The sequence below is a fragment of the Oncorhynchus gorbuscha genome, linkage group LG01, assembly GCF_021184085.1.
Source record: "Oncorhynchus gorbuscha isolate QuinsamMale2020 ecotype Even-year linkage group LG01, OgorEven_v1.0, whole genome shotgun sequence".
NCBI classification, from domain to species: domain Eukaryota; kingdom Metazoa; phylum Chordata; class Actinopteri; order Salmoniformes; family Salmonidae; genus Oncorhynchus; species Oncorhynchus gorbuscha.
The window spans coordinates 79,280,086-79,306,388 of record NC_060173.1 but is presented as its reverse complement, the minus strand read 5'-3'; the positions used below and the strand labels follow the sequence as shown (position 1 = coordinate 79,306,388).

Here is a 26,303-nt window from a genome sequence, read left to right as displayed (position 1 = left end):
GAACTCATCCCTGTGGGCTTTCTCCAAGTGGGCTAACACAGTATTGTGACATGCAGGAGACCCGGTTTGAACCCAGTCAGTCACAAGAGCAAGAGGAAACAGGGAGTGGAAAGACTATCCCTTAGAAGGGCTCTGACATGGCTATTTAGCTATATTCTGTTTGGGGTCATCTTGCGGTTTGAGTGACACTCCCTTCTAATGCGGCCTGTGATCATCATAAAGTGGAACAGAAGGCACGTCCACGCTCCAGAGTCTTAGCATTCATAAGAGCTCGTGTCCACGCTCCAGAGTCTTAGCATTCATAAGAGCTCGTGTCCACGCTCCAGAGTCTTAGCATTCATAAGAGCTTGTGTCCACGCTCCAGAGTCTTAGCATTCATAAGAGCTCGTGTCCACGCTCCAGAGTCTTAGCATTCATAAGAGCTCGTGTCCACGCTCCAGAGTCTTAGCATTCATAAGAGCTCGTGTCCACGCTCCAGAGTCTTAGCATTCATAAGAGCTTGTGTCCACGCTCCAGAGTCTTAGCATTCATAAGAGCTCGTGTCCACGCTCCAGAGTCTTAGCATTCATAAGAGCTCGTGTCCACGCTCCAGAGTCTTAGCATTCATAAGAGCTCGTGTCCACGCTCCAGAGTCTTAGCATTCATAAGAGCTCGTGTCCACGCTCCAGAGTCTTAGCATTCATAAGAGCTCGTGTCCACGCTCCAGAGTCTTAGCATTCATAAGAGCTCGTGTCCACGCTCCAGAGTCTTAGCATTCATAAGAGCTCGTGTCCACGCTCCAGAGTCTTAGCATTCATAAGAGCTCGTGTCCACGCTCCAGAGTCTTAGCATTCATAAGAGCTTGTGTCCACGCTCCAGAGTCTTAGCATTCATAAGAGCTCGTGTCCACGCTCCAGAGTCTTAGCATTCATAAGAGCTCGTGTCCACGCTCCAGAGTCTTAGCATTCATAAGAGCTCGTGTCCACGCTCCAGAGTCTTAGCATTCATAAGAGCTCGTGTCCACGCTCCAGAGTCTTAGCATTCATAAGAGCTCGTGTCCACGCTCCAGAGTCTTAGCATTCATAAGAGCTCGTGTCCACGCTCCAGAGTCTTAGCATTCATAAGAGCTCGTGTCCACGCTCCAGAGTCTTAGCATTCATAAGAGCTCGTGTCCACGCTCCAGAGTCTTAGCATTCATAAGAGCTCGTAGCCAAATTGGTTCAAATGCTAGAGCCAAATTCCATTGGAAAGAAAATAAATTCAACATGCCACATTGGATTCAGAAACTGTTCTCCTCGGTCTTTCCTCTCTGGCAAAGTACCAGGATGTTGTCTCTGACATCTGAATCCATTGGGGAAGTTGAATACGAAACATTGATCAACTTGAAATGGAAGGTTTTCTAAACTTGATAGACAATGAATGCAATAGCTACCATATTGAAACTGAATATATACATATTGAATAATACATTGTGATATTCATTCAATTTCAAATCATGAAATACAAGTTTGATTCATGAAGTCAATGATCACGGTTTTGCATTACAAATGCAAAAATATTAAATTCAATATAATAATAATAATAATATATGCCATTTAGCAGACGCTTTTATGAAAACACTGTTGGCACTGAAGTCGCTTCAATAAACGATTTGGAGAACAAGTACACAGAGGAAAGCCTAGACAGACAAAGAGAGAGAGACACAAACAGACAAGACAGAGGGAGAGAGAGAGAGAGAAACAGCAGAGTCTGTACTTGCGCCACAGCAGCACTCGGTAACTCACAGTTCTTGAGTGGGTCTGGCTCGCTGTACGTTCCTCCATGCACAGTGCTCTCCGTCAGCCACACGGGTCTCTCCCTTGGGGCCTTCCCCTCGCTGGCCTGCCGGCGCTGCTGCTGCTCCTCCTGCTCCCCCATGCTGATCTCCACGTTCTGGGTGTACAGGTCGGCGTAGGACGAGCCCTTGGTGGACCAGGCCTCGCGGTGGGGACCGCCGGCAGCTGCACCCGCTGCCGCCGCCGCACGGTCCCGGCTACAGGGCGGGACAGAGAGGAGAGAGCGCGACAACTTAGCACCGTCGCACGGGACAGTAGTTCACGGTGTGATCTGTTCATGAGAAGCCCGAGAGCCGTAAACGACATTGCATTCCACTAATAGCAGACACAGGGACTTCCTCGGTGAATAAGTCACAGATTGCAGGTTAAGCAGAGATGTCACAGGTCAGTTTACAGGAGAGCCACATGTTTAGGAAGTTGGGCCAACTTTTTGGATTTTAAATACCGTTCTAATTCTAGACATTGTGACATAGCATTCTTTAAATACCGCCCATGTAATGTTAATGTGGTGATGACATGGCTGCCATAGAACATTGTAGTGTCATGTAAAATGTATCATAAAGGCAGAAACCTCAATATCCTAACTAAATATAACGCTCTGGTGTACAGGACTAGCTGAGCGGTGACAGGAACACATTTACAGCGGGACTCGGGGGGGAAAAAACGTGAACACTGATTGGATGTTGGAGGTGAAATGGGGTGGGGGCCGACCTCTGTTTGAGGGCGGGGATCTCGGCAGGTTCGGGCTCCAGCAGGTCGTTTGATAGGTGGACGTCCTCGGTCTCACGCAGCAGCACGTATATGGGCTCGATTTGTTCATTGAAACGGGCCACCAGGGTCCTGGCATCCTTCTTGGGCACCGCAGACTCGTCCTCCTCTACCTCCGTCTGGCAGAACGTACAGCGAAACGTCCCTGAGAGAGATAGGGAGGAGAGAGAGATAGAGAGAGGAGATAGGGAGGAGAGAGAGAGAGTGATAGGGAGGAGATAGAGAGAGAGAGTGCAGCATGAGTTCTAGGTCTCCAGGGCTGGTGCAGTTTAAGGCTTGCATGAACATGGTTGATGAATAATGCATGGCGGTGGTGGTGGTGGTGTAGCTCCAGAGAACAGATAAAAAACTTGAAAATGTGCATTTCTCTTGCGCTCTCCCTCCCCATTTCTCACCCCCGCTGGCTAGCTGATTACACACACACACACACACACACACACACACACACACACACACACACACCCACACACCCCCTCACCCCTACCATGGAAAAAATACTAAGGCAACCTACGGTAGCTTAGTAGGTATCGAACGCCGTTTTGGTCAGTACTCGTCATCTGATGCGTCAAATAATTGACCAATCTGGACTTGAATAGTACTGCACTTTACTTAATCATTGAACACATATGTTTTTCTACGAAGTGATTACACTACAACTCGTAAATCATATATCAGAGATTTCACTGGTATATTTGCGATTATAAACTGGGTGGGTCGAGCACTGAATGCTGATTGGCTGACAGCCGTGGTACATCAGAACGTATACCACATGCAATTAGTAAAAAATAAAAATGTTTTGTCATACGTTGGTAACCAGTTTATAATAGCAATAAGGCACCTTGGGGGTTTGTGGTATATGGCCAATATACCACGGCTAAGGGCTGTATCCAGGCACTCCGTGTTGCTTAAGAACAGCCCTTAGCCGTGGTATATTGGCCATATAAGGCCTTATTGCTTAAGTGTGACGCTGGTAAAGTTGGTTGGGTTAGACGGTTCAGACCACAGGCAGGAGCAATGCAGTGACGGAGCAGATAGGCCAGAAACATGAACACGGATGTGGAGGTGACTGTCTCGTTCCTCTATAGTTACTCCCCCTGGAGGAGACCGGCTGTGTGACGGAAACCCACCCGAGTGTGTGTCATCATACACAGACTTCTCCCCTCTGGTCCTCTGAGGGGGACAGTTACAGTATCTCATCCCACACACCATGGGAGACCCAATGTGGCCCATGGAACGCACAAACAAACACACAGATACACACATGCAGTCATTTACGCCGACAAACAAACACGGTGCCCCCTGCTAAGAGGTCCTGATTAGAGCATTGGAACATGGACACACACACGTTCATTTTTGTCAGCTATATTACATGTCTTTTTCTCTTATATACAGAACAAAAATATAAATGCAACATGTAAAGTGTTGGTCCCATGATTCATGAGCTGAAATAAAAGATCCCAGAAATGTTCCATACACACAAAAAGCTTATTTCTCTCCAATTTTGTACATAAATTTGTTTACATCCCTGTTAGTGAGGATTTCTCCTTTGCCAAGATAATCCATCCACCTGACATAAGCAACGGACAACAAACAAAAATATAATTTTATCGATGGCTATTTGAATGCACAGAGACACCGTGATGAGATCCTGTGGCCCATTGTCGTTTCATTCATGCGCTGCCATCACCTCATGTTTCAGCATGATAATGGACAGTCCCATGTCACAAGGATCTGTACACAGTTCCTGGAAGCTGGAAATGTCCCAGTTCTTCCATAGCCTGCGTACTCAGACACATCACCCATTGAGCATGTTTTGGGATGCTCTAGATCAGGCCTGGGCAATTCCAGTTTTCGGGGGGGGGGGGGGGGGGGGGGGGTCAGTTCCCGCCAATATAAAGCAACTTCGCACAGACACCGTAGAGGAGCGGGAGAACATTCCACAATCAACAGCCTGATCAACTCTATGAGGAAGGAGATGTATCACGCTGCATGAGGCAAACGGTGGTCACACCAGATACTGACTGGCTTTCTTATCCACGCCCCTTCCCCTACCTTTTTCTTTTAATAAAAGGTATGTGTGTAGATTAGGGTCTAAATTATTTTTTTAATTGACTGAAGCATTTATATGAACTAAATCTTTGACATTTTTGACGGTTGCGTTGATATTTTTGTTCAGTGTATTTCATATTATTTACCTCTAACAAGCCTGGTTCAACTAGACCTACTATCGCTTCATATAGCTGACACATTGCTATTGCGGCATATTGTGACCAAAGCCAGCCATGATTTACCATGTTGGCTACAAAGCCTTGGCTACAGGTTAAACAGTTCAGGTCTTTTCTCCCAATCACAACCCTGGGTGTGGTAGATAAGTTATTCCCTTAAAAAAGGGGGATAGGATAATCTGAGCTTGACAACACTGCCCGAAATATTACTGTGCTTCTAATATCAAGCAATTGCTAATAGCATAAATATTTTCCCACATCGGGGAGAAAAGAAAATGCACTCGCATTTGCCGACCACGAGAGCGGCAACACAGATGAATAACAGCGCACAAAAATTAAAAAACGGATGTGAACAAAACAAAATAGCCTAGCGACATGAAAGTACAAGAGAGTTTTCTTCTTTACATCATTTGCTTTTGAGGTTAGTTACAATCGAAGTGTCCTGGCTCGCTGGCTACGCATCAGTTCAAAACTGAGCCATCTGCTCCATAGGCTATTTTCAGTCCCTTCGATGGGAGCGGCACCCGCATGACTACAGACCCTCAACCACCCGCCCTGTGTGTGTGTGTGTGTGTGTGTGTGTGTGTGTGTGTGTGTGTGTGTGTGTGTGTGTGTGTGTGTGTGTGTGTGTGTGTGTGTCTCTCTCTCTCTCAAATGAACGCCTGTCAACAGTTTGAAAGATCCACTGCCTCGTCGCCAACAACTCAAAATAACAAGAAACAAAAATCACACAGTCCGTTTCGGTCTGCTTTTCCTGTTTCCAATGTGACAGACTAAAATAAGGACAAAATTTAAATCTGACAAACGAAGATAAGAAAAATAGCTACGGGTGAAATCATAGCAATTTTGTCCCTTGACAGGGGAATGCATCGACAAGCAAGAAGAGTGTGATATCTCTCTCTGTGTGTGTGCACGTCTGGCCACCACAATGCACAGGAGCTAGTACCGGCTGCACCAGGTGAACAGAGAGGACCAACAGCCGATTCGCACTGTGTGTGTGTGTGACAGAAAATGGCCTCCAGCTTTCTGATTGGTGACAAGGTGGAAAGTGAGGGCACGCTTGTCGAGAGTGACACCTCTCCACAGAGGAATAGCGACTGACATGGACTGAGGTGTCATTACCGCCGCAGGAGAGAGGGAGGTGACATGACTCAACTCTGGCTGACGAACTGAAGAACAAAATACTCCCTGCAACAAGAAAATCTATATTGAAAAGCTTAAAATAACTCCTTAGCACAAACTGCAACGAGGAAAAGTCAGATACCACAGATGAGCCTTCAAAAGCCAGCCTGACAGTTATAGAAAATAGAGTGGTACAACACTGCCCAGTGGACCCCCAAACGTTTCACAAGTTTGTTAGCCCTGAACTAGCTAATTTACCTAATCGAGGGCTTGATAATTCGATCAAAAGTAGAAACAGATGTACTAGTTCAAATACATGGAATCTCCCCATTAATGCCAAGGACAATGGGAGGAGCTCAGACCCATACAGCGAGAGCAAGCCTCAGAGGGAGCCCATGCTAGTCTGTAACAGAAGGGAGACGAGAGATCAGCGAGAGAGACCTGAGAGAAACCAGACAGAGATCGTAGCGAGAGACCAGAGAGAGAGAGCGAGAGAGAGACCAGAGAGAGAGACCAGGGAGAGACCAAAGAGAGAGAGACCAGAGAGAGACCAAAGAGAGAGAGAAAGAGAGACCAGAGAGAGAGAGAGACCAGAGAGAGACCAGAGAGAGAGAGACCACCGTAAAGACCAGAGAGAGAGACCACCGTAAAGACCAGAGAGAGAGACCAGAGAGACCACAGAGAGACCACAGAGAGACCAGAGAGAGACCAGAGAGAGAGAGTGAGAAAGACCATAGACAGAGACCATATAGAAAGAGAGAGACTGTAGAGACCATAGAGAGAGAGCAGAGAAAGACCACAAAGACCAGAGACCAGAGAGAGACCAAAGAGACCAAAGAGAGAGAGAGACCACAGACAGAGACCATATAGAAAGAGAGAGACTGTAGATACCATAGAGAGAGAGAGCAGAGGAAGACCAGAGTGAGCCCATAGACAGAAAACAGACATATAGAGTAGAGGTCGACCGATTAATTAGGGCTGATTTCAAGTTTATAACAATCGGTAATCTGCCTTTTTGGACACCGATTATGGACGATTACATTGCAATCCACGAGGAGACTGTGTGACAGGCTGACCACCTGTTACGCGAATGCAGCATCAAAAGGACCTTGTGGCTGCAAGGAGCCAAGAAGGTAAGTTGCTAGCTAGCATTAAATGTATCTTATAAAAAACAATCAATCTTCACATAATCACTAGTTAACTACACATGGTTGATGATATTACTAGTTTAACTAGCTTGTCCTGCATTGCATATAATCAAAGTGGTGCATGTTAATTTATCAACGAATCACAGCCTACTTCAACTTCGCCAAACGCGCAATTAATTAACAAAAAGCACATGCGTGGGAAAAAAAAGCCCAATCGTTGCAATAATGTACCTAACTATAAACATCAATGCCTTTCTAAAAATCAATACACAAGTATATATTTTTAAACCTCCATATATAGTTCAAAGAAACTCATGTTAGCAGGCAATAGGGAAATTGTGTCACTTCTCTTGCGTTCAGTGCTTGCAGACTAGAGTCAGGGTATATGCAGCAGTTTGGGCCGCCTGGCTCGTTGTGAACCGTTGAAAGGCCATTTATTCCTAACAAAACCGTAATTAATTTGCCAGAATTGTACATAATTATGACAGAACATTGAAGATTGTGCAATGTAACAGCAATATTTAGACTTAGTGTTGCTACCAGTTAGATAAAATACGGAACGGTTCCGTATTACACAAAGAATAAACGTTGTGTGTTTGAAATTATAGTTTCCGGATTTGACCATATTAATGACCAAAGGCTCGTATTTCTATGTGTTTATTATATTATTAAGTCTATGATTTGATATTTGATAGAGCAGTCTGGTAGTGGAGGTAGGCAGCATCAGGCTCGTAAGCATTCATTCAAACAGCAGCTCGTAGCAATACTTGATTCACAGCGTTATTTATGACTTCATGCCTATCAACTCCCGAGATTAGGCTGGCAATACTAAAATGCCTATAAGAACATCCAATAGTCAAAGGTATATGAAATATAAAATGGTATAGAGAGAAATAGTCCTATAATTCCTATAACTACAACCTAAAACTTCCTACCTGGGAATATTGAAGACTCATGTTAAAAGGAACCACCAGCTTTCATATGTTCTCATGTTCTGAGCAAGGAACTTAAATGTTAGCTTAATTACATGGCACATATTGCACTTTTACTTTCTTCTCCAACACTTTGTTTTTGCATTATTGAAACCAAATTGAACATGTTTCATTATTTATTTGGGACTAAATTGATTTTATTTATGTATTATAAAATAAAAGTGTTCATGGTTCATTCAGTATTGCTGTAATTGTCATTTAATACACACACACACGCACACACATACACACACACACACACACACACACACACACACACACACACACACACACACACACACACACACACACACACACACACACACACACACACACACACACACACACACACACACACACACTTTTTAAGTATGATAGTTTTTAAAAAGCCGTTTAAATCGGTATCAGCTTTTTTTTGCTCCTCCAATAAATCGGTATTGAAAAATAATTTAAAAAAATAATAAATAAATAAAAGAATCGGTCAAACTCTGAGAGACCATAGAGACAGAAAACAGAGAGACCATATAGAAAGAGAGAGACCACAGAGACTACAGAGAGAGAAAAAAACAGAAAGACCATAGAGAGAGAAAACTAAGACCATAGAGAGAGAAAAAAACAGAGAGACCAGAGAATTGAGGTTCGGGGGTCCAACCTGTTTTCACGATTATAAGCATTGGGAGAAAAATCTAATAGAAATTCTGCATAGAGAAGTCCGCAGAATTATCCAATATATCAAAAGAAAGTACCAAATAATGCATGCCGAGCGGAACTCAGACCATTCCCTTTAATTGTAAATGTAAAGAAAAGGACACCAAAAAAGGGACACACAAAAAGAAACCCAAAGAGGAGTGTCTATGTGGTCACTGCACGACACGGGAGGAAGAGACAGAGATGTACTTTTTCCTTCACTATGAGGAAAAACTTCCAAATAAGATAATTTTTCAAGGAAATATCTCAATCAATTCCCAACTTTTGTGCATTTACTAACAACATAAAGCTGGGAATTATTCTGGGTGAGGGAGAAACCGCAAATATTACTGCCAGATACAGTGCCTTGCGAAAGTATTGAACTTTGCGACCTTTTGCCACATTTCAGGCTTCAAACATAAAGATATAAAACTGTATTTTTTTGTGAAGAATCAACAACAAGTGGGACACCTTTCTAACAAGTCAGTTCTATACATTTCTGCCCTGCTACAGCTTCCCCGGTTAACTGTAAGTGCTGTTATTGTGAAGCGGAAACATCTAGCAACAAAGGCTCAGCCACAAGCTCAGGCCACGCCTATCCTCGGTTGCAACACTCACTACTGAGTTTCAAACTGCGTCTGGAAGCAACGTCAACACAAGAACTGTTCATTGGGAGCTTCATGAAATGGGTTTCCATGGCCGAACAGCCGCACACAAGCCTAAGATCACCAGTCTACTGCACCTTTATGTAATACATGTATCACTAGCCACTTTAACTATGCCACTTTGTTTACATACTCATCTCATATGTATAAACTGCACTCAATACCATCTACTGTATCTTGCCTATGCCGCTCTGTACCATCACTCATTCATACATCGTTATGTACATATTCTTTATCCCTTTACACTTGTGTCTATAAGGTAGTAGTTTTGGAATTGTTAACTAGATTACTTGTTGGTTATTACTGCATTGTCGGAACTAGAAGCACAAGCATTTCGCTACACTCGCATTAACATCTGCTAACCATGTATATGTGACAAATAAAATTTGATTTGATCACTATGCCAAACGTCGGCTGGAGTGGTGTAAGGTTTGCCGCCATTGGACACTGGAGCAGTTGAAACGCGTTCACTGGAGTGATTAATCACCCTTCACCATCTGTCAGTCCAGGGGACAAATCTGGGTTTGGCAGATGCCAGGAGAAACGCTACCTGCCCTAATGCATAGCACAAAATGTAAAGTTTGGTGGAGGAGGAATAATGTAGCGTATTATTATTACTACTGAAATGAACCGTATTTCATTATCCTCGTTGCATTGTACTGTATATAGTAAAATCGTTGACCACTACGCTGTTTTGGTAATATCTAAAAATCGTATTTCATGCAATAGAAATCCATTTTTTTTTGAGAGGGACCAGAGAGCGAGGCTGTTAATGGTAATCCCATTTCCATTACTACTATCATTATTGCCGTTGGTCAGGCCATTCTTTTGGTATAAGTATTCTTTGCCAATGTACGTCATTTAGTCTACTGAATTGAGACCACTGAGTGAGGCCAGAGATTAAGTGTATGTTGCTATGCGAGTAGCACATCCCTCCAGAATACACTGCCGTGTTCCTGACAGTGAAGGCCGACTCGCCAGAAAATAACCACTCCCCAACACTCCATCCCCTCTCGGAAAGAAAATAGAGGAAAAAAAAGGAAATCACCGTCTTTGATTTGACTAAAGACAGGCCTTTGCAATTCACACGTAATCACAGGCTAAAAACAGAGTGCTGGCTGGCGAGCCTAGACAACGTTAGCGGGCCCTTTTTCTCATCAAAGCCCGTGACAATTAGCCGGGTGACAGAGACAATGAGGCTTGGGGAGGCTTTTGTCTCAAACTGAGAACAGAATGTATCTGGAAGTGGGATCCTAATTACAGTTCTGCTCACAGCTTATTTGGGTGGGGAAAAAGTTGGCACGCAGATTCCCCTTCAATGCTTATCAAATATTAATACGTTGGGCAAAAAATGATAAGGACTCCGCCGTAGAGAGTTGGGTGGTGATACGTCTTTAGTAAAGAACAAAGACTTAAGGTCTGTAGTTGAGAAGGTGGTTTAAATTGGGAGGCTGGTGACTAAATAAATGTGTTGGAGTTGGAGCTGGGTTGAGTTCAAAGTTAATCATAAAGACTTGAAGGAAGTGAATTCAGTCTTACCAGGAAAAAGGAAAGTCTACAGTATTACCATTCGGTTACCTAGTTGCTAGTACTGTACAGTCGGAGTAGCTTGTTATTTCACATCTCATTTATGGAACAGTGTACAGAATAACCTACAGTTGGACGCATTGGTGCCATTCGGGCAATTCAGAGTGTTGGTTGAAGACCTCTTTACTGTGGAATGTGTTTTTTTAATTTTATGATCGTTCCCCCCTCCCTATTTATTGATTGCACTTCGTATTTGATGAGTCCATTTCTGTATTCTACAGTCAGAGGTCTCGTTTGTAAAACGAGAACTGGGTCGCAATGTTAAAATAGGTTAAATAAAATTAATTTAGAAAATGCACTGCAGCCTACAGTCAGAGATGCAGGAAGGATTTTTGACAGGGGGATGCAGTGTTCTTATTACTATTTGCCCAATTTAGATAAGCAGAAACATGTGTATAATCAACAACATTTTGGTGGGCTATTTCTTGGTCAACTTGTCTATACTTAGATACATGCAGCTTCTCGTGCCATCACTTGTTACCCTGGAAGACTAAATAAAACCTTTCATACCAGAAATTGTCATAAAATCAATAGAATGAATGCTACACTGAACAAAAATATAAAACACAACATGTAAAGTGTTGGTCCCATGTTTTGTGAGCTGAAATACAAGATCCCAGCTTATTTCTTTAAAATGTTGTGCACAAATTTCTTTAAAATACTTTTAGTGAGCATTTCTCCTTTGCCAAGATAATCCATCTACCTGACAGGTGTGTCATATCAAGAAGGTGAGTAAACAGCATGATCATTACACAGGTACACCTTGTGCTGGGGACAATAAAAAGGCTACTAAAATGTGCCGTATCAACACACAACACAATGCCACAAATGTCTCAAGTTGGGGGAGCGTGCAATTGGCAGGCTGAATGCAGGAATGTCCACCAGAGCTGTTGCAGAAAAATTGTTAATTTCTCTACCATAAGCCGCCTCCAACGTTGTTTTATAGAATTTGTCAGTATGTCCTACCAGCCTCACAACAGCACTTAACCACGCAAGCCCAGGACCTCCACATACGGCTTCTTCAACTTCGGGATCGTCTGAGACCAGCCACCCGGACAGCTGATGAAACAGAGTTTGCACAACTGTCTCAGGGAAGCTCTTCTGTGTGCTCGTCGTTCACACCAGCATCTTAACCTGACTGCAGTTAGGTGTCGTAACCGACTTCAGCGGGGAAATGTTCACCTTTGATGGCCACTGGCAATCTGGAGAAGTGTGCTCCTCATGGATGAATCCCAGTTTCCAATGTATCAGGTAGATGGCAGACACCGTGTACGGCGTCGTGTGGGTGAGCGGTTTGCTAATGTCAACGTTGTGAACAGAGTGCCTGCTTGGTGGCGGTGGGGTTATGGTATGGGCAGGCATGAGCTACAAACGATGGCAATTAGAATGCAGAGACATCGTTATGAGATCCTGAGGCCCATTGTTGTGCCATTTATCTGCCTCCATCACCTAACGCTTCAACATGATAATGCAAGGTCCATGGCACAAGGATCTGTACACAATTCCTGGAAGCTGAAAAATGTCCCAGTTCTTCAAAATGGCCTGAATACCCACCAAACATGTCACCCATCAAGCATGTTTGGGGTGTTCTGGATCAACATGTACGATGTATGTGTTCCAGTTCCCACCAATACCCAGCAACTTCACACAGCCATTGAAGGGAAGTGGGAAAAATTCCACAAGTCACAATCAACAGCCTGATCAACTCTATGCGAATGAGATCTACACCATATACTTACTGGTCTTCTGATCCACACCCCTACTTAAAAAAAAAAAAAAAGTATCTGTGACCAACAGATGCATATCTGTATTCCCAGTCATGTGAAATCCATAGATTAGGGCCTAATTCATTTATTTAAATTGACTGATTTCCTTATATAAACTGTAACTCAGTAAAATGTTTGACATTTTTTTACATGTTGTGTTTATAGTTTGATGTAGTTGACGTCGTAAAGTAATCTTTTCTCTCGGCTTCTCTCTCTCACACACACACACACACACACACACACACACACACACACACACACACACACACACACACACACACACACACACACACACACACACACACACACACACACGACGTTTAGGGACCAGGGAGATAATGTAATAACAAAAACAAACAAAAAATATTTTCTGGGCAAAACTTACAAAACGACATCAGTTTGACCGGTTTTAAGGGAATTAAAAGACGTGAAATCGACCCAACATGTACCTGATAAGATTTCAGTTCGGCTTGGATGCATATTTTGTGTGTTTGAAATACTATTAGCTTCTATGATGCTGATAAAGATATAGCACCTTTATAGACGGTCCCTAACCGCACATCCATTCTCCCTATAACATGGACACTAAAAAACGTGAAGCAAGTACAGGGAGTGAATTTAATAAATAAATGAAACAAAACAAGAAACACGAGTAGCGTACAGACATGAGATTGGTTCTTTCATCAGGCATTGTTTCTGTTCCTAAGGGAGTGACGGTTATAGGGAAGGTAATCAGGAGGGTGATGGAGTCCAGGTGAGCCTGATGAGGCGCTGGTGCGCATCACGACGGTGACAGGTGTGCGTAATAATGAGCAGACTGCCGACCTCGAGCGCCGGGAGAGAGAGCATACGTGACACTCAAGATGCTGAGAGAAATAAATCACATTTCTCCACTCCTGTTCCAGTCAAAATGTAAACTTGGTGAATAGTTTTACTGTAAAAGCTGCTTACTTCTGCAGGAGTGAATATATGACTCCGATCTATTCTGATGGTAAATAAGTAGCCTTGCCGTACGCAGGTCAAAACGGCTCATTGCAGCAGGAGCCCATCTCCTGTTTCTGTAGCGCGAGGCAGATTGTTGTACAAGTACACCCCCTCGATCACATTCCAATGGTAGCTGTGAAAGTCCAGAGCTGTGCTTTAGGGAGGGTGGAAACACTTCCATTGTCATCTGTTATTCCCTGTGATGTGGTGTTGAGTGTTGCTGGGCCAGCAGAAACAGCTAAACAGATTGGTAACAGTGAACCCGGTGCTCTCTCCCTGTCAATCTCTGCAGGCAGGCCTAGCTGTCTCTCTGGTATGGGGTACTGTTACTTCCACAGCGGCACCATTCGATATGGACGACAGGAAAACAGGTGCTCAGTGCTCTGGAGAGATGGACGGTGAAGTAGCCCTTTACACTCATACCCGTATACATACGGGTTGAAAATGGCAGATTTGGGCACTAAAATTGGAACATAGTGGCTGTACAGTAACATACTATACATGACGTCAGAGCTCTGGCTCTGCGCTCACAGTGCTGTGTGGGTTTTGACTGACATCTGTTCTGAACCGGAGCACAGCACACGACATGTTGCCCCCCTCCTTCCCGGTATTTGGGCAACTTTTGCTCATTTTCCGTTGTCTGAGTGAGGGAAATACTGTGAATTAAGTAAATACTGTGACTTTATGTATTTTGAAAGATGAGACATTGAGGATTATAATAAATACTACTTGATGTCATACAAGCAAGCCAGAAAAACCTGAGTCCAAATGTGCTCTGCACGTAAAACCAGTGTCATATACAGTGTCAACATGACCACTATGAACATGGTGTCATACTCTTGGGTTGTTCTGAACAGAATGAGCTTGTTTTTGTATTGTGAAGAAACTTTGCCCGCGGAACACTCACCTGAATGCACTCACGACTTACGATAAGTTTGTCTGAGACAGGTTGTGTTGCAAGCAAAGCAACCATAAGTGTGCTTGCTCTAGTTCCTCAACGGCACAGCTAGGAGAGCATTTTTTTTTAAAGCCTTATAGTTGAGTCTTCTTTGAGTCCTAAAAAAAACATTGAAATTACGTAGGATCTGTGCACTTTGGAAGTGTGTCCAGTTAGTCCTCTCACTCAAACCCTTTTACTGGTCTTATGTTCTACCTTCCCCCAAAATATCATGTTACTGAATGTATCCAGAGTATTTTCAGATTTCGTTATCAACAAATGCAGCAAAAAGTACAGTAAAATGCACATAAAATCAACAGTGTAAGGTTTGGATTCAGTCTTGTGTCAAGTGTAAAGGGTTAATGGCGAGGGAAACAATTGAGAGACGTAAGCTAAATGCTTCCAATTAATTTTTTTACAGTAGGGCAAGATTTGGCAACAGCACTGGTAAACCCATCATTCAGAGCAAGTGGGACAGAGCCTCACCTATATTTAGCAAGATTTTTTTTTTTTTTTAAGCTATACTTTTTGTTGTTGCCTGTTTTGCATGTTATTTTGGCATTCATTTGTGTCACATATCAGTTTGCAAACAATGGAGGGAAAAAAATAATCATTGAGTTAATAAAGTCGCACACAAACATCGTCTCCTTTTTGCTTTCTTGAGTAAGGCAGCTCCAAAATGCAGGTGTTTCAGCCTAGCTCAGTGCTTTCTGTGGTGGTGGGGCAGCTAGCGGAAAATACGAAGTGTAGGGGTTGGTAATATTCTCTAGTTGCGCCGGGATTGGCTCAGTGTTCTGTCACTCATGAGACCACTACGTCACCGCAGAATCTACGGGTAGAGCTCGAAAATTCCCTCGGGTGCTGCCATAGTGTTACATTAGAAATGCCTATCCAAGAAGGCTCAAGGTCATTGGCCACAGATAAAATGATGTCAAATCATGTTATATCTACCATAGCTTTGATTGAGCATGGCAACATTATTCTTTCAAAATCTTAGCTAGCAGTCATCATCATGAATCAAGCCGACAATCTACTTGCATAGCTTTTTCAATCGTTGTCATATGAAGAGAAATGATAGATAAAATGTATCGGTGCTCATCAGCCATTGGATAAACATTACACAAGTTTGAAATCGCAAATTCAACAAATTAGTGGTTTGTAAGGAATCAGTGGATAACTGCAAGTGTTGCAAATAAATCCCTAGCCTGCCATTCAGTGGAGTGGGTGTGTGGTCCAAGTCTGGGTTTAAGGGTCTTTTTTCCAAGCTTAAAAGGATAAACATTCAACACCATGGGCATTTACAATCCAGCATGACTTCTGCCGCATTCAAAACAACTCAAAACTCTGAAATCTCAGACTTCAGTGCGTTCAAGACAACTGGGGACTCGTAAAAAATATATTAAAAAATAAAAACTCTCCCCAACTGGGAAAATACATTTTGAATGGTCATCCAATTTGGAATTCCAAGTCGGGAACTCGGGCCTCTTTCTAGAACTCTGATCTGAAGATCACTGATGTCATAATTCAACCTTGTTTTTCCCCCCAGAGTTTCCCACTGTCTTGAAAGCACCTTAAATCCAGGGAATGGCAGACTTTGATGACAAAATTTGCCCACAAGGACCACCACACCAACTTCCTGTTCAAGTGAGCACAGCAGAACAAGGTGAGTCCAAACATATACATATATTGTATGCAGCTGCATAAATTATGTAATATGCCAGGGAGACATGTATACTGTAGCTAAGAAAGTAATACTAAGTGTGTTAAGCTGTTAGTAGCCCATGTGCCTCACCCTAATAATTTGGTCCCTTTCCCCCTCATAATTTAGCCTACTGTTCAGACTTGGTAGTGCACATGTAGCCTATAGCCTGTTTTAGACTAAAGTAATTATTGAATATTGTAAGACCTTTCATTGTCTGCTTATATGCCCCCTTTATTTATCCTACGGTTCTGACTTTGTGTACAGGGAGAATACTGTAAGAACGGCCCATGTTCTGAATTATGTCGCTGTACATTTAAAAAATGCTGAATAAATAGTTATATTGACTATGTCCATCCTAGCTCACTCATCGTCTTAAATCAAATTTGTGGATTGCCTCATCCTCTTGTTGTCCAGTTATGCCATAGTTTGTACATCTCAATTGTCAGTAGAAACAACATTTGTTTATGCAATTCAGCCATATCAGCAATGTTTTTTTTAAAGGCAGTAAGTGAAGCTGTTATAATCTGTTTTGCTGCCAGACAAGGCTCTGCTGACAGCCAGGTCTAGCAGTGGTAAGGATTCACTCCATGGTGCTGAAAAGAAAGCTCTGCTATTGGGACAGCTTTATGTAGGCCCAGCCATTTATTCAGAAAATGTTGATTTAAATACAATTATTTATTTTTTGATAAATTGGCACTTAAGGGCCCAAAACAGTGTGGGTTGTAAAGACAATGAAATGTTACACTATAGGAGCCTCGGCTAAATTTTATGTTTGAATGAGACTTTGACAGCCAAAGAAGATCTTATCTGCCCGAGACACACAGCCAATCAAACCAAAGATCAGCTTATCTGCCCGGGACAAACAGCCAATCATGATATAGATCTTTATTTTTCATTATAAAACACAGAGTAGCCCTAATAACTGGAGAGTATCGTTTATCTACAAAAGGTTTGGATATTCCCTTCTCCAATCATAGACGATATGGGGCCGACGCAGAGGAAGAGTGATTCACGCGGTCCTTCAAGCTCTACCGTCTGTCTCCGGCTCTTTTCCTCAAGCCGATGGAGATGACACCACTAACCTACTGTGACCAACTTCACATTTGGAATCAATGCTGGTCGAGCAACATTGTCCCTCTCTGCGCACTGGAGCTAATCACTAGGCCTGGAAGGTTTGGCAACACATGAGTGGGCTATAAGGCTCAAATGCTTTTCACTCAACCATTATTTTGACAGCGAGTCATGCAAAGACCGAGGTCTCGTTTAGTGACTCGGCAGTGGGCTGAGTTGGGCATCACCGTCAACCACTCAATGGCTTTATGGGTTGTTGTGTTTAGCATCTAAAAAAGGTGCAAAGGATGCAAAGGATTCAAGATGTTTAACATTATTGACTCTTGTAAGAAATGAAAACTTTCGGTTAGGCTCACTTTCACAAAGCTGACAGTCTTTCAGAGTGTGGAGTCTTTCAAAGCCTGGAGAGTATCGTTTAGCTACACAAGTTTGGATATTCTCTTTTCCTCCGTGACCAGTGGTGTTCCTTCAACAAACAGCTCGGTTTTTAACTGGATTCGTACACAGGCTGACTTATGTACTACCCCTTCACTGACTGTCGTGCGTATCCTAGCAACAGCTCCGGTTCTCTGATGTCTGTTTTGAGGCAGAGGGATATCATGGAGCCTCACCTTGACGAAGGAACAATCAAGACCGCTAAAGGAATGATGAACACATGTATTTAGCTATTATCCAACAGTAGAACAGAACTTTGACGTAGTTCCAGACAAAGTTGAATGTAGACTATGCTGTCTGGAATCACAACGAGACATCTCCTGAAAAGCAGTGTACCAGTCATACCACACAGACATATGCACACACACAGAAGAGAGGGAGTGTGTAATGTGTGGCTCCCACTGCAGTAGCGGGAAGGCTGTGATGTCATCCATTTTGCAGCAGTGCACCCTGGACAGGTGCCAGTCCTCCAAGATAGTGTAGGAAAGAGAGAAGAGATTAATAAACATGGGACAGATGAATTAGCTTTCTCCCTCTCGCCCATCAGTGAACCTCAGTCAGTCAATGTGTCGGCACCGAGGATGACCTCAGGCCGTATGGACACAAAGGATTCAGCACGGGGTGTTGTGTAGGATTCTGCAGCATTAGCATGTTGTCGTTACACAAGTGGACTTTCTTGGCAGCTGTGATTCGCACGGCGAGGAAATGGAGGAAAGAGTTACCCTCTTGCTGTTGACAAATGTGTGCCGTGCTTCCTGTTTTTCTAGCACTAACTATCAGAGCAACTGTGTTGTATAAAGTGGTGCTGGGGACATGGCACGTTACACTAGCTGTGTTCTGAAACAACTTAGTTATTCAGTAATCATAGATACGGGAGCAATTAGCCTAGTTCCTGCTTCACCTGGGAGGCAATTGTCATCAGCTAGGCCTAAGTGGAAATGAGGCCTTTGTGCACTTTACCAACCAACTCGGCTTCATTCAAATCGCCTAAAAGCGTACAAGAGGCAGCCAATTTCCTCAAATTAGCTCCCAATTTTCTATCCAGTGAGCAGAAAATTAGAAAAACGAGAGAGCAGAGAGAATATAGGAAAGGTTTCCGAGCTTTAGGGTGCGTGTTTGTGCAGGTGCGCATGTGTGTGTCCAGAAAGTGCTCATACCCCTCGACCTACACCCTGAATTTTCTCACAATACACCATAATGACAAAGTGAAAACGTGTTTAGGTAAATATTTGAATCTGAAATACAGAAATATAATTTACATAAGCATTCAGGGGACACCACTGAGTCAATACTTTGTAGAAGCACCTTTGGCAGAGATTACAGCTTTGAGTCTTTCTGGATTGTGCAACATTTGTCCATTATTCTTTTCAAAATGCATTAAGCCCTGTCAATTGGTTGTTGATCATTGCTAGACAACTATTTTCAGGTCTTGACATAGATTTAAGGCAAAACTGTAACAGTTTTGTGTCTGGTGGAAAGCAGATTTACCTCTAGGATTTTGCCTGTGCTTTGCTCCATTCAGTTAATTTTTTTTCCTGAAAAACAACCCAGTCCTGGAGAGTGGTACTGTGTTGTATGTGGTATTCTGGTCTAAAAGTTCATTGCTTTGCCACATTTTTTGCAGTATTACTTTAGTGCCTTGATGTAAACAAGATTCAAGTTTTTTTTACCCCCTTTTCTCCCCAATTTCGTGGTATCCAATTGTTAGGAATTACTATCTTGTTTCATCGCTACAACTCCCGTACGGGCTCGGGAGAGACGAAGGTCGAAAGTCATGCATCCTTCGAAACACGTTGTGACTTGTTACGCAGATTTTTACTCCTGAACTTGTTAGGCTTGCCATAAGAAAGGGGTTGAATACTTCACTCAAGACTAGACACATATTTCAAAAAACATAATTCCACTGACATTATGCGATATCGTGTGTAGGTAAGTGACAAAAAAAAATCCAGTCTAACAACAAAATGCAGAAAAAGTCATGGGGTGTGAATCGTTTTTTAAATGCACTGTATGGGCATGTGCTTTTGGGGATATATGCATTTTTGGGGGGAGGGTTTGAAAATCTTACTGTCAGTATTTCAAAACACCCAATTATATGGTAAATACTATACCAGTGGTCGCCAACCGGTCAAGGTATTCCTAGTCGATCACCAAATATTTCTGTAGAAAAGCCAACGAACGGCAAAGCCTTGTGCTCCTTTAAAAAAAAAACATGTTTATTGTGTTGAGCTATTGCCGGGAGGGACACTTGATTCAAAAGTCCTGCGCACCGGGTAAGAAAAGTGTTCCTATGAGAAACTCCGCCCACCCGGCAGACCAGCAAATCTGTGACTAAATAGAGTGCACCTACTGGGCTGCCCAATCGGATAGCTAAAATCACAGTGGCTACAGAGCTTCCATGACCCTGGCCACAGTCAAGTTTAATAGGCTACTAGCCTGCTTAAGATTGAATAACTTTTAAAACCACGACCACAGAGGGACTGTTAACGAATACAGCAAAGAGCTGCTGTTTTGATGAGTGAGTTCATGTTTACGTTGATATTCAGCACTGTCACTGTTTTTATTCAACACTTCTCCGTACTTCCGCTGGGGCTGCAGCGGCAATGAGCCAAGTATCAAAAACCCTGCGTTTCATTATTATTTGCAGCTCGGACTGTCAATTTTAATATGAAGGAATATTTCACTTTCTCTGGTCATAGGAACAACAGGAATTTGTGCATGAGGCAGATGCAGTGCGACTCGAGATTTGCCATCAGGTGGAAGACTGTGTCCCCTCTCTCTGGTCAGTCTCAGCGGAGGAAAGTAAGGAGAGAGCAGGTGGAAGACTGTGTCCTCTCTCTCTGGTCAGTCTCAGCAGAGGAAAGGAGAGAGCAGGTGGAAGACTGTGTCCCCTCTCTCTGGTCAGTCTCAGCAGAGGAAAGTAAGGAGAGAGCAGGTGGAAGACTGTGTCCCCTCTCTCTGGTCAGTCTCAGCAGAGGAAAGTAAGGAGAGAGCAGGTAGAAGACTGTGTCCCCTCTCTCTGGTCAGTCTCAGCAGAGGAAAGTAAGGAGAGAGCAGGTGGAAGACTGTGTCCCCTCTCTCTGGTCAGTCTCAGCAGAGGAAAGTAAGGAGAGAGCAGGTGGAAGACTGTGTCCCCTCTCTCTGGTCAGTCTCAGCGGAGGAAAGGAAGGAGAGAGCAGGTGGAAGACTGTGTCCCCTCTCTCTGGTCAGTCTCAGCAGAGGAAAGGAAGGAGAGAGCAGGTGGAAGACTGTCCTCTCTCTCTGGTCAGTCTCAGCAGAGGAAAGGAAGGAGAGAGCAGAGACCGCGAGAGACGGTTGGGAAAAATGGTTTTGAACAGTCATCCAACTTGAAATTCCAAGTCGGAAACTCGGGCATCTTTCTAGAGCTCCGACTTTTCGACCTGAAGATCACTGACGTCGTGATTTGATCTCATTGAACATCAGATGCAGGTACCATCATTTCAGTAAAATAAAAAAGCGAATTATTTCAATTCATGCTCCACAGTGGCTCACAAGTGCTAAACCAACTGATCTATTTTGTTATCAAAGCTCGAGTTAGAAATATAACATGGTCTGATTAACAATATTGGCAGGCCAATCATATAGCCAATATGCTGTGATAATCTATTAGGCCTACTGCCCAAACCTCATTCCTACAAAATTGTTTGTGTGAAGTTAATGTAAAAAATATATATATATGAGCAGTAGATCTCAGCTTTCTTTTTGACTGCGAAAGTGATCTTGACTCAGAAAAGGTTGGTGACCCCTGTACTACACAGTATGACTCATACATTTTGTGCACTTGTATAGTGTAAGTGTAAATGCTTGTTGAATTATTCATTTTCTAATGACAATAGATATTGCGGTTTGAAAATGAAGGGTTATCTACATAAGCAATCAAGGTTTTCAATAGACAAGAATTTTCTTACCCTGGGATTTCTGTGACTGAAAAATCGTCTTTAAGTGCTATGGAAGACTGTTTAAACAATTTGCTCAATTGTTATGGAAAAGAATAGACCCAATATGGAAAGGAGGGCGCTCTATCAGCATTTTAACTTTGCTTAAATAAAATGAGTTTTTAGAGCGAGTTTCAAGCCCCCCCCCCCCCAACCCCCCCAAAAAGGGTTCCACTCCCTGGAGTGTGCACTGTGCAGTCAGCAGGATCTGTGCCTACCTCGGGGCAGGGCTCCCTGACTGTGCTGGTAGGCCTGGGCCCTGCTACAGCTATATCTCCAGCTGTCCTGTTGGAAAATGGATGCCCTAGAGAGAGCTAGGAGCAGGCAGCCAGACTTCATAGCTGATTTGTGTGCGTTTGGGTTCGTGTGAAATACCCCGGAGTATTTAGACAGTCTTCAAATCTACGACAACGTCCCCCGCTACCAACCAGCCAGGCAGGCTGAGTTATAACTCACGCTAAGGAGCTGTGGTGTGACTACCGCGCGTGTGGATTTGCCTTCAGTCGCTCTCTCGCTCTCTCATTCCTTTACTCCCCCTCTCCACTCTTAGTAAATAATTCTGGGGGAAATGGGGGGGGGGAGACGCAGTACTAAACTGCAGGTCGGATGAATTATACATGGCAGAGAGCGCTGAAAGGCAAACTGGAGCCTCACTACACACAGTCAGGGTACCGTTATGGAAAAACCACGTGACAACATGAAACTGCACAAATGAAAACATTTGAACATGTGAAAACATGATCTCATGTGAAATACAACATGGGGATGCAACATTTCAACATGATACCACTAAACTACACGTGACAACATTTGGATGTTTTTCACACGTGAAACTGCAGATTTCACATATGAGGTGAAAACATGTTATTCTCCTCACATGTGAAAAGGGTGTTAGGATGTGAACTGTAATACATGTGAACATACGGTTTCACATATGAACAACTGACCTCACGTGTCTCTTTCTTTCACGTGATAATTTCTGCTCATTGTTCAACATGTGAAAACAGCCAAAATGCAATTTCACATGTTTTTTGTAAGGGAAGTAAATAAATGGTTTGGGGGTTTTAAAGGTAAGTGGTATGCTGTACAGTTAAATAGTGTAAACATCTTTAAATCAGTATGATTACATTTGACATGATCACTTAGTGAGGACTTTCAAAATGACCCCACCTGGGATTTGAACTCCGCTGGAGTCGGGAAACACTGATCTTTCTGCTGTGCCATGAAGTCTGTAGCATTCTCAGAAATCCCCTACAGATTCTGAATTTAGGAAAACTAGGCCATCAGCACTGCTAATTTAGTTAATCAGTTAATCTAACTATTCTCTCAGAATTGATTTCATTGACATATTTCAGCAATTTAAGGGCTTTGTGTAGTTTTCTAATGTCGGTGAGGCATATTAATCATATTAATCTTTACCGCTACACTGGCAGTCATATGGAATTTTATTGAGGTCATGACGCGTGTCCGTTTAGTCAAAGTCATCTCTTATTCACTCTGGACATGCGTTGGTTCAACAACAGGTTGAAACTGAGTGGGAAAACATGGACGTTGTGGATGTTGTTTCAAAGCCTAATACAAATGAAACGGACAGCGTTTCTAAAGTGATGATTGATTCTTGTGGCAAAGCAATTCCCTTTTTGTTCTGAATACAAAGTGTTATGTTTGGGGCAAATCCAATACAACACATTACGGAGTGCCACTGTCCATATTTTCAAGTATAGTGATGGCTTCATCATGTTATGGGTATTCTTGTAATCATTAAGGACAGTTTTTCAGAATATTTTTTTTTATCGGAATGGAGCTAAGCACATGCAAAATCCTAGAGGAAAACCTGGTTCCCCTTTCAGCAGGTCAACCTAAAAACACAAGGCCAAATCTACACTGGAGTTGCCTACCAAGATGTTCTAAGTGAGTGAAAGTCTATGGCAAGACTTGAAAATGGTTGTCTAGCAATGATCAACGACCAATTTGACAGAGCTTGAAGAATTTTTTTAAATATATATATTTTTTATTAAAAATGGGCACAATCCAGGTGTGCAAATCTCTCAGAGACATACCCAGAAAGAGTCACACCTATTATCGCTGACAAAGTGATTTGAACATGTATCGACTCAGGAGTGTGAATACTTATGAAAATGAGATATTTCTGAATTTCATCTCCAATAATTAATTTTAAAATGTATTTAAATGTACTTTGTCATTGTCGGGTATTGTATGTAGATGGGTGGGGGGGGGTGATTGAATCCATTTTGAATTAAGGCTGTAACAACAAAATGTGGAATAAGTCCAGCGGTGAACACTTTCTGAAGGCTCTGTATTTGAGCCCAAGCTTGAAAAAAAAAATGGGAACAAATGAATTAAAATAATGATTGTGCCCTTACCCTACTGAATATTACGCACCAACTTGTCAATCACCAAACATTTTTATAAATTCAACAACGATAAAGCCTTGCTTTCCGATTTTGGGGGGTTTAAACGCTGTTGGCAGTAGGTGCACTTGATTCAGCAGGCCTAGCGCCGGGAAGGCAAATTGTTCCCATTTTGAACAATTTCATGTATCGGAAAGTAGAACTCCGCATACCAAGCAGGACCAAATAGCTAATCAAGTGCACCTATAGGCCTACCGCTGACCAATCAGATAGCTCAGATCACCGTGTCTGAACAGTTTCCTCGAGCCATAGAATGTAAAAACAAAAAAAATAAGCCTAGAGCGCACAGCAAAGTTGATCAAATCAAAAATAAAATCAAATGTTAAGTCACATGCGAAGATACAACAGGTGTAGGTAGACCTTACAGTGAAATGCTTACTTGACATGCCCTTAACCAACAATGCAGTTAAGAAAAATACCTAACAATATAAGAAATAAAGTAACCGGTACAGGGTCAATGCGTGGGGGCACCAGTTAGTCGAGGTAATATATACATGTGGGCAGATTTATTAAAGTGGCAGGTAGCCTAGTGGTAAGAGCATTGGGCCAGTAACCGAAAGGTTTCTGGATTGAATCCCCGAGCGGACAAGGAACAAATCTGTCATTCTGGCCCCGAGCAAGGCAGTTAACCCTCTGTTCCCCCGGTAGGCCGTCATTGTAAATAGGAATTTGTTCTTAACCGACTTGCCTAGTTAAAAAAATTTAAATGTAAAAAAAAACAAATAGATAAGAGTAGGACTCAGAAAGTGATCTTGACTCAGAAAAGGTTGGTGACACCTGGTCTAGCCTACACTCCAAAATTAATCAAATTCTAGTAATCACCTTTTAGTGTGGACTGTATTATTATGCATACTGGATAGACTGGTTACCTCATGCTACTGCTCTAAACTTTTTATCCATGAGTCTAGGAGAGAATGTATAGGCCTAGGCGATGCTGTTGGTTCATAGATTGTGCAGGGCGTCCTACAATTATAGCTAATTTGTATTTGAATAGTCTAGTAAGAGGGATTTACTTTTTTTTCATAATTAATAGGCTGACATTACCTTTAGCTACAGAATATCTCACCACTGTGTTTCCATCTCCTCTCTCTCCTTCATTCCTTTCTCGAGCGAGCAAAGATAAGGGTTGGCAACAGTTTAATTAAATATGGTTCTTTGTGAAAACATGTTAGCATCGATGTTCCCGAACAGATTTCACTTGGTTTCCCAAATTAAGCATTTGGTAGCTGCAGAAACAGGGTTAGAGAGCCCATGGCATACAGAGTTTGGGTGGAATATGACAAGTCGCGCAGCGAGAGACTGCATGCTCCTCAAACAGTGGTTGATGTGTGGAGTGAAATAATCGGAGTAGACTACCTGGCATGAGTGAAATACAACCTGGAATGAAAGTGGCCTTAATTCGCTATTCGAGTGAATATGGATGACATGTCGTTATCCCTCTGCCCCTGTTCCTGCCCATTTGATAACGGGAAACTACACTGAACAATAATATAAAAACACAACATGTAAAGTGTTGGTCCCATATTTCATGAGCTTTTTTCTTTACCAAAATCGCTGAACTTTACACACAAAAAGCTCATTTCTCTAAAATGTTGTGCACAAATTTATTTACATCCCTATTAGTGAGAATTTCTCATGTGCACAGATAATCCATCCACCTGACAGGTGTGGCATATCAAAAAGCTGATTAAAAAGCATGATCATTACACGGGTGCATCTTGTGCTGGGGACAATAAAAGGCCACTAAAATGTGCAGTTTTGGCACACAGCACAATACCACAGATGTCTCAAGTAGAGGTAGTGTGCGATTGGCATACTGACTGCAGGAATGTCCACCAGAGACGTTTCCAGATAATTGAATGTTAATTTCTCTACCATAAGCTGCCTCCAATGTCATCTTAGAAAATGTGGCAGTATGTCCAACTGGCCTCACAACCGCAAACAGTGTGTAAGTATCCAGGCCAGCCCAGGACCTCCACAGCCACCTTCACCTGCGGGATCATCTAATAAAGCCCTTTGGGGGGGGGGGGGGG

The 26,303-nt window shown here is 42.8% G+C and overlaps 1 protein-coding gene across 1 annotated transcript in view; it reads right to left on the bottom strand.

The window, feature by feature from the left end:
- Nucleotides 1-26,303, bottom strand: part of gtf2e1 (general transcription factor IIE, polypeptide 1, alpha) — a 43,046-nt gene that overhangs the window by 4,108 nt on the left and 12,635 nt on the right. Inside the window, exons 3-4 of the mRNA XM_046361698.1 lie at nucleotides 2,526-2,727; nucleotides 1,764-2,011 (exon numbers count right to left, since the gene is read on the bottom strand). Of these exons, the coding sequence (XP_046217654.1) occupies nucleotides 1,764-2,011; nucleotides 2,526-2,727 (450 nt within the window). The remainder of the gene's footprint in view (nucleotides 1-1,763; nucleotides 2,012-2,525; nucleotides 2,728-26,303) is intronic.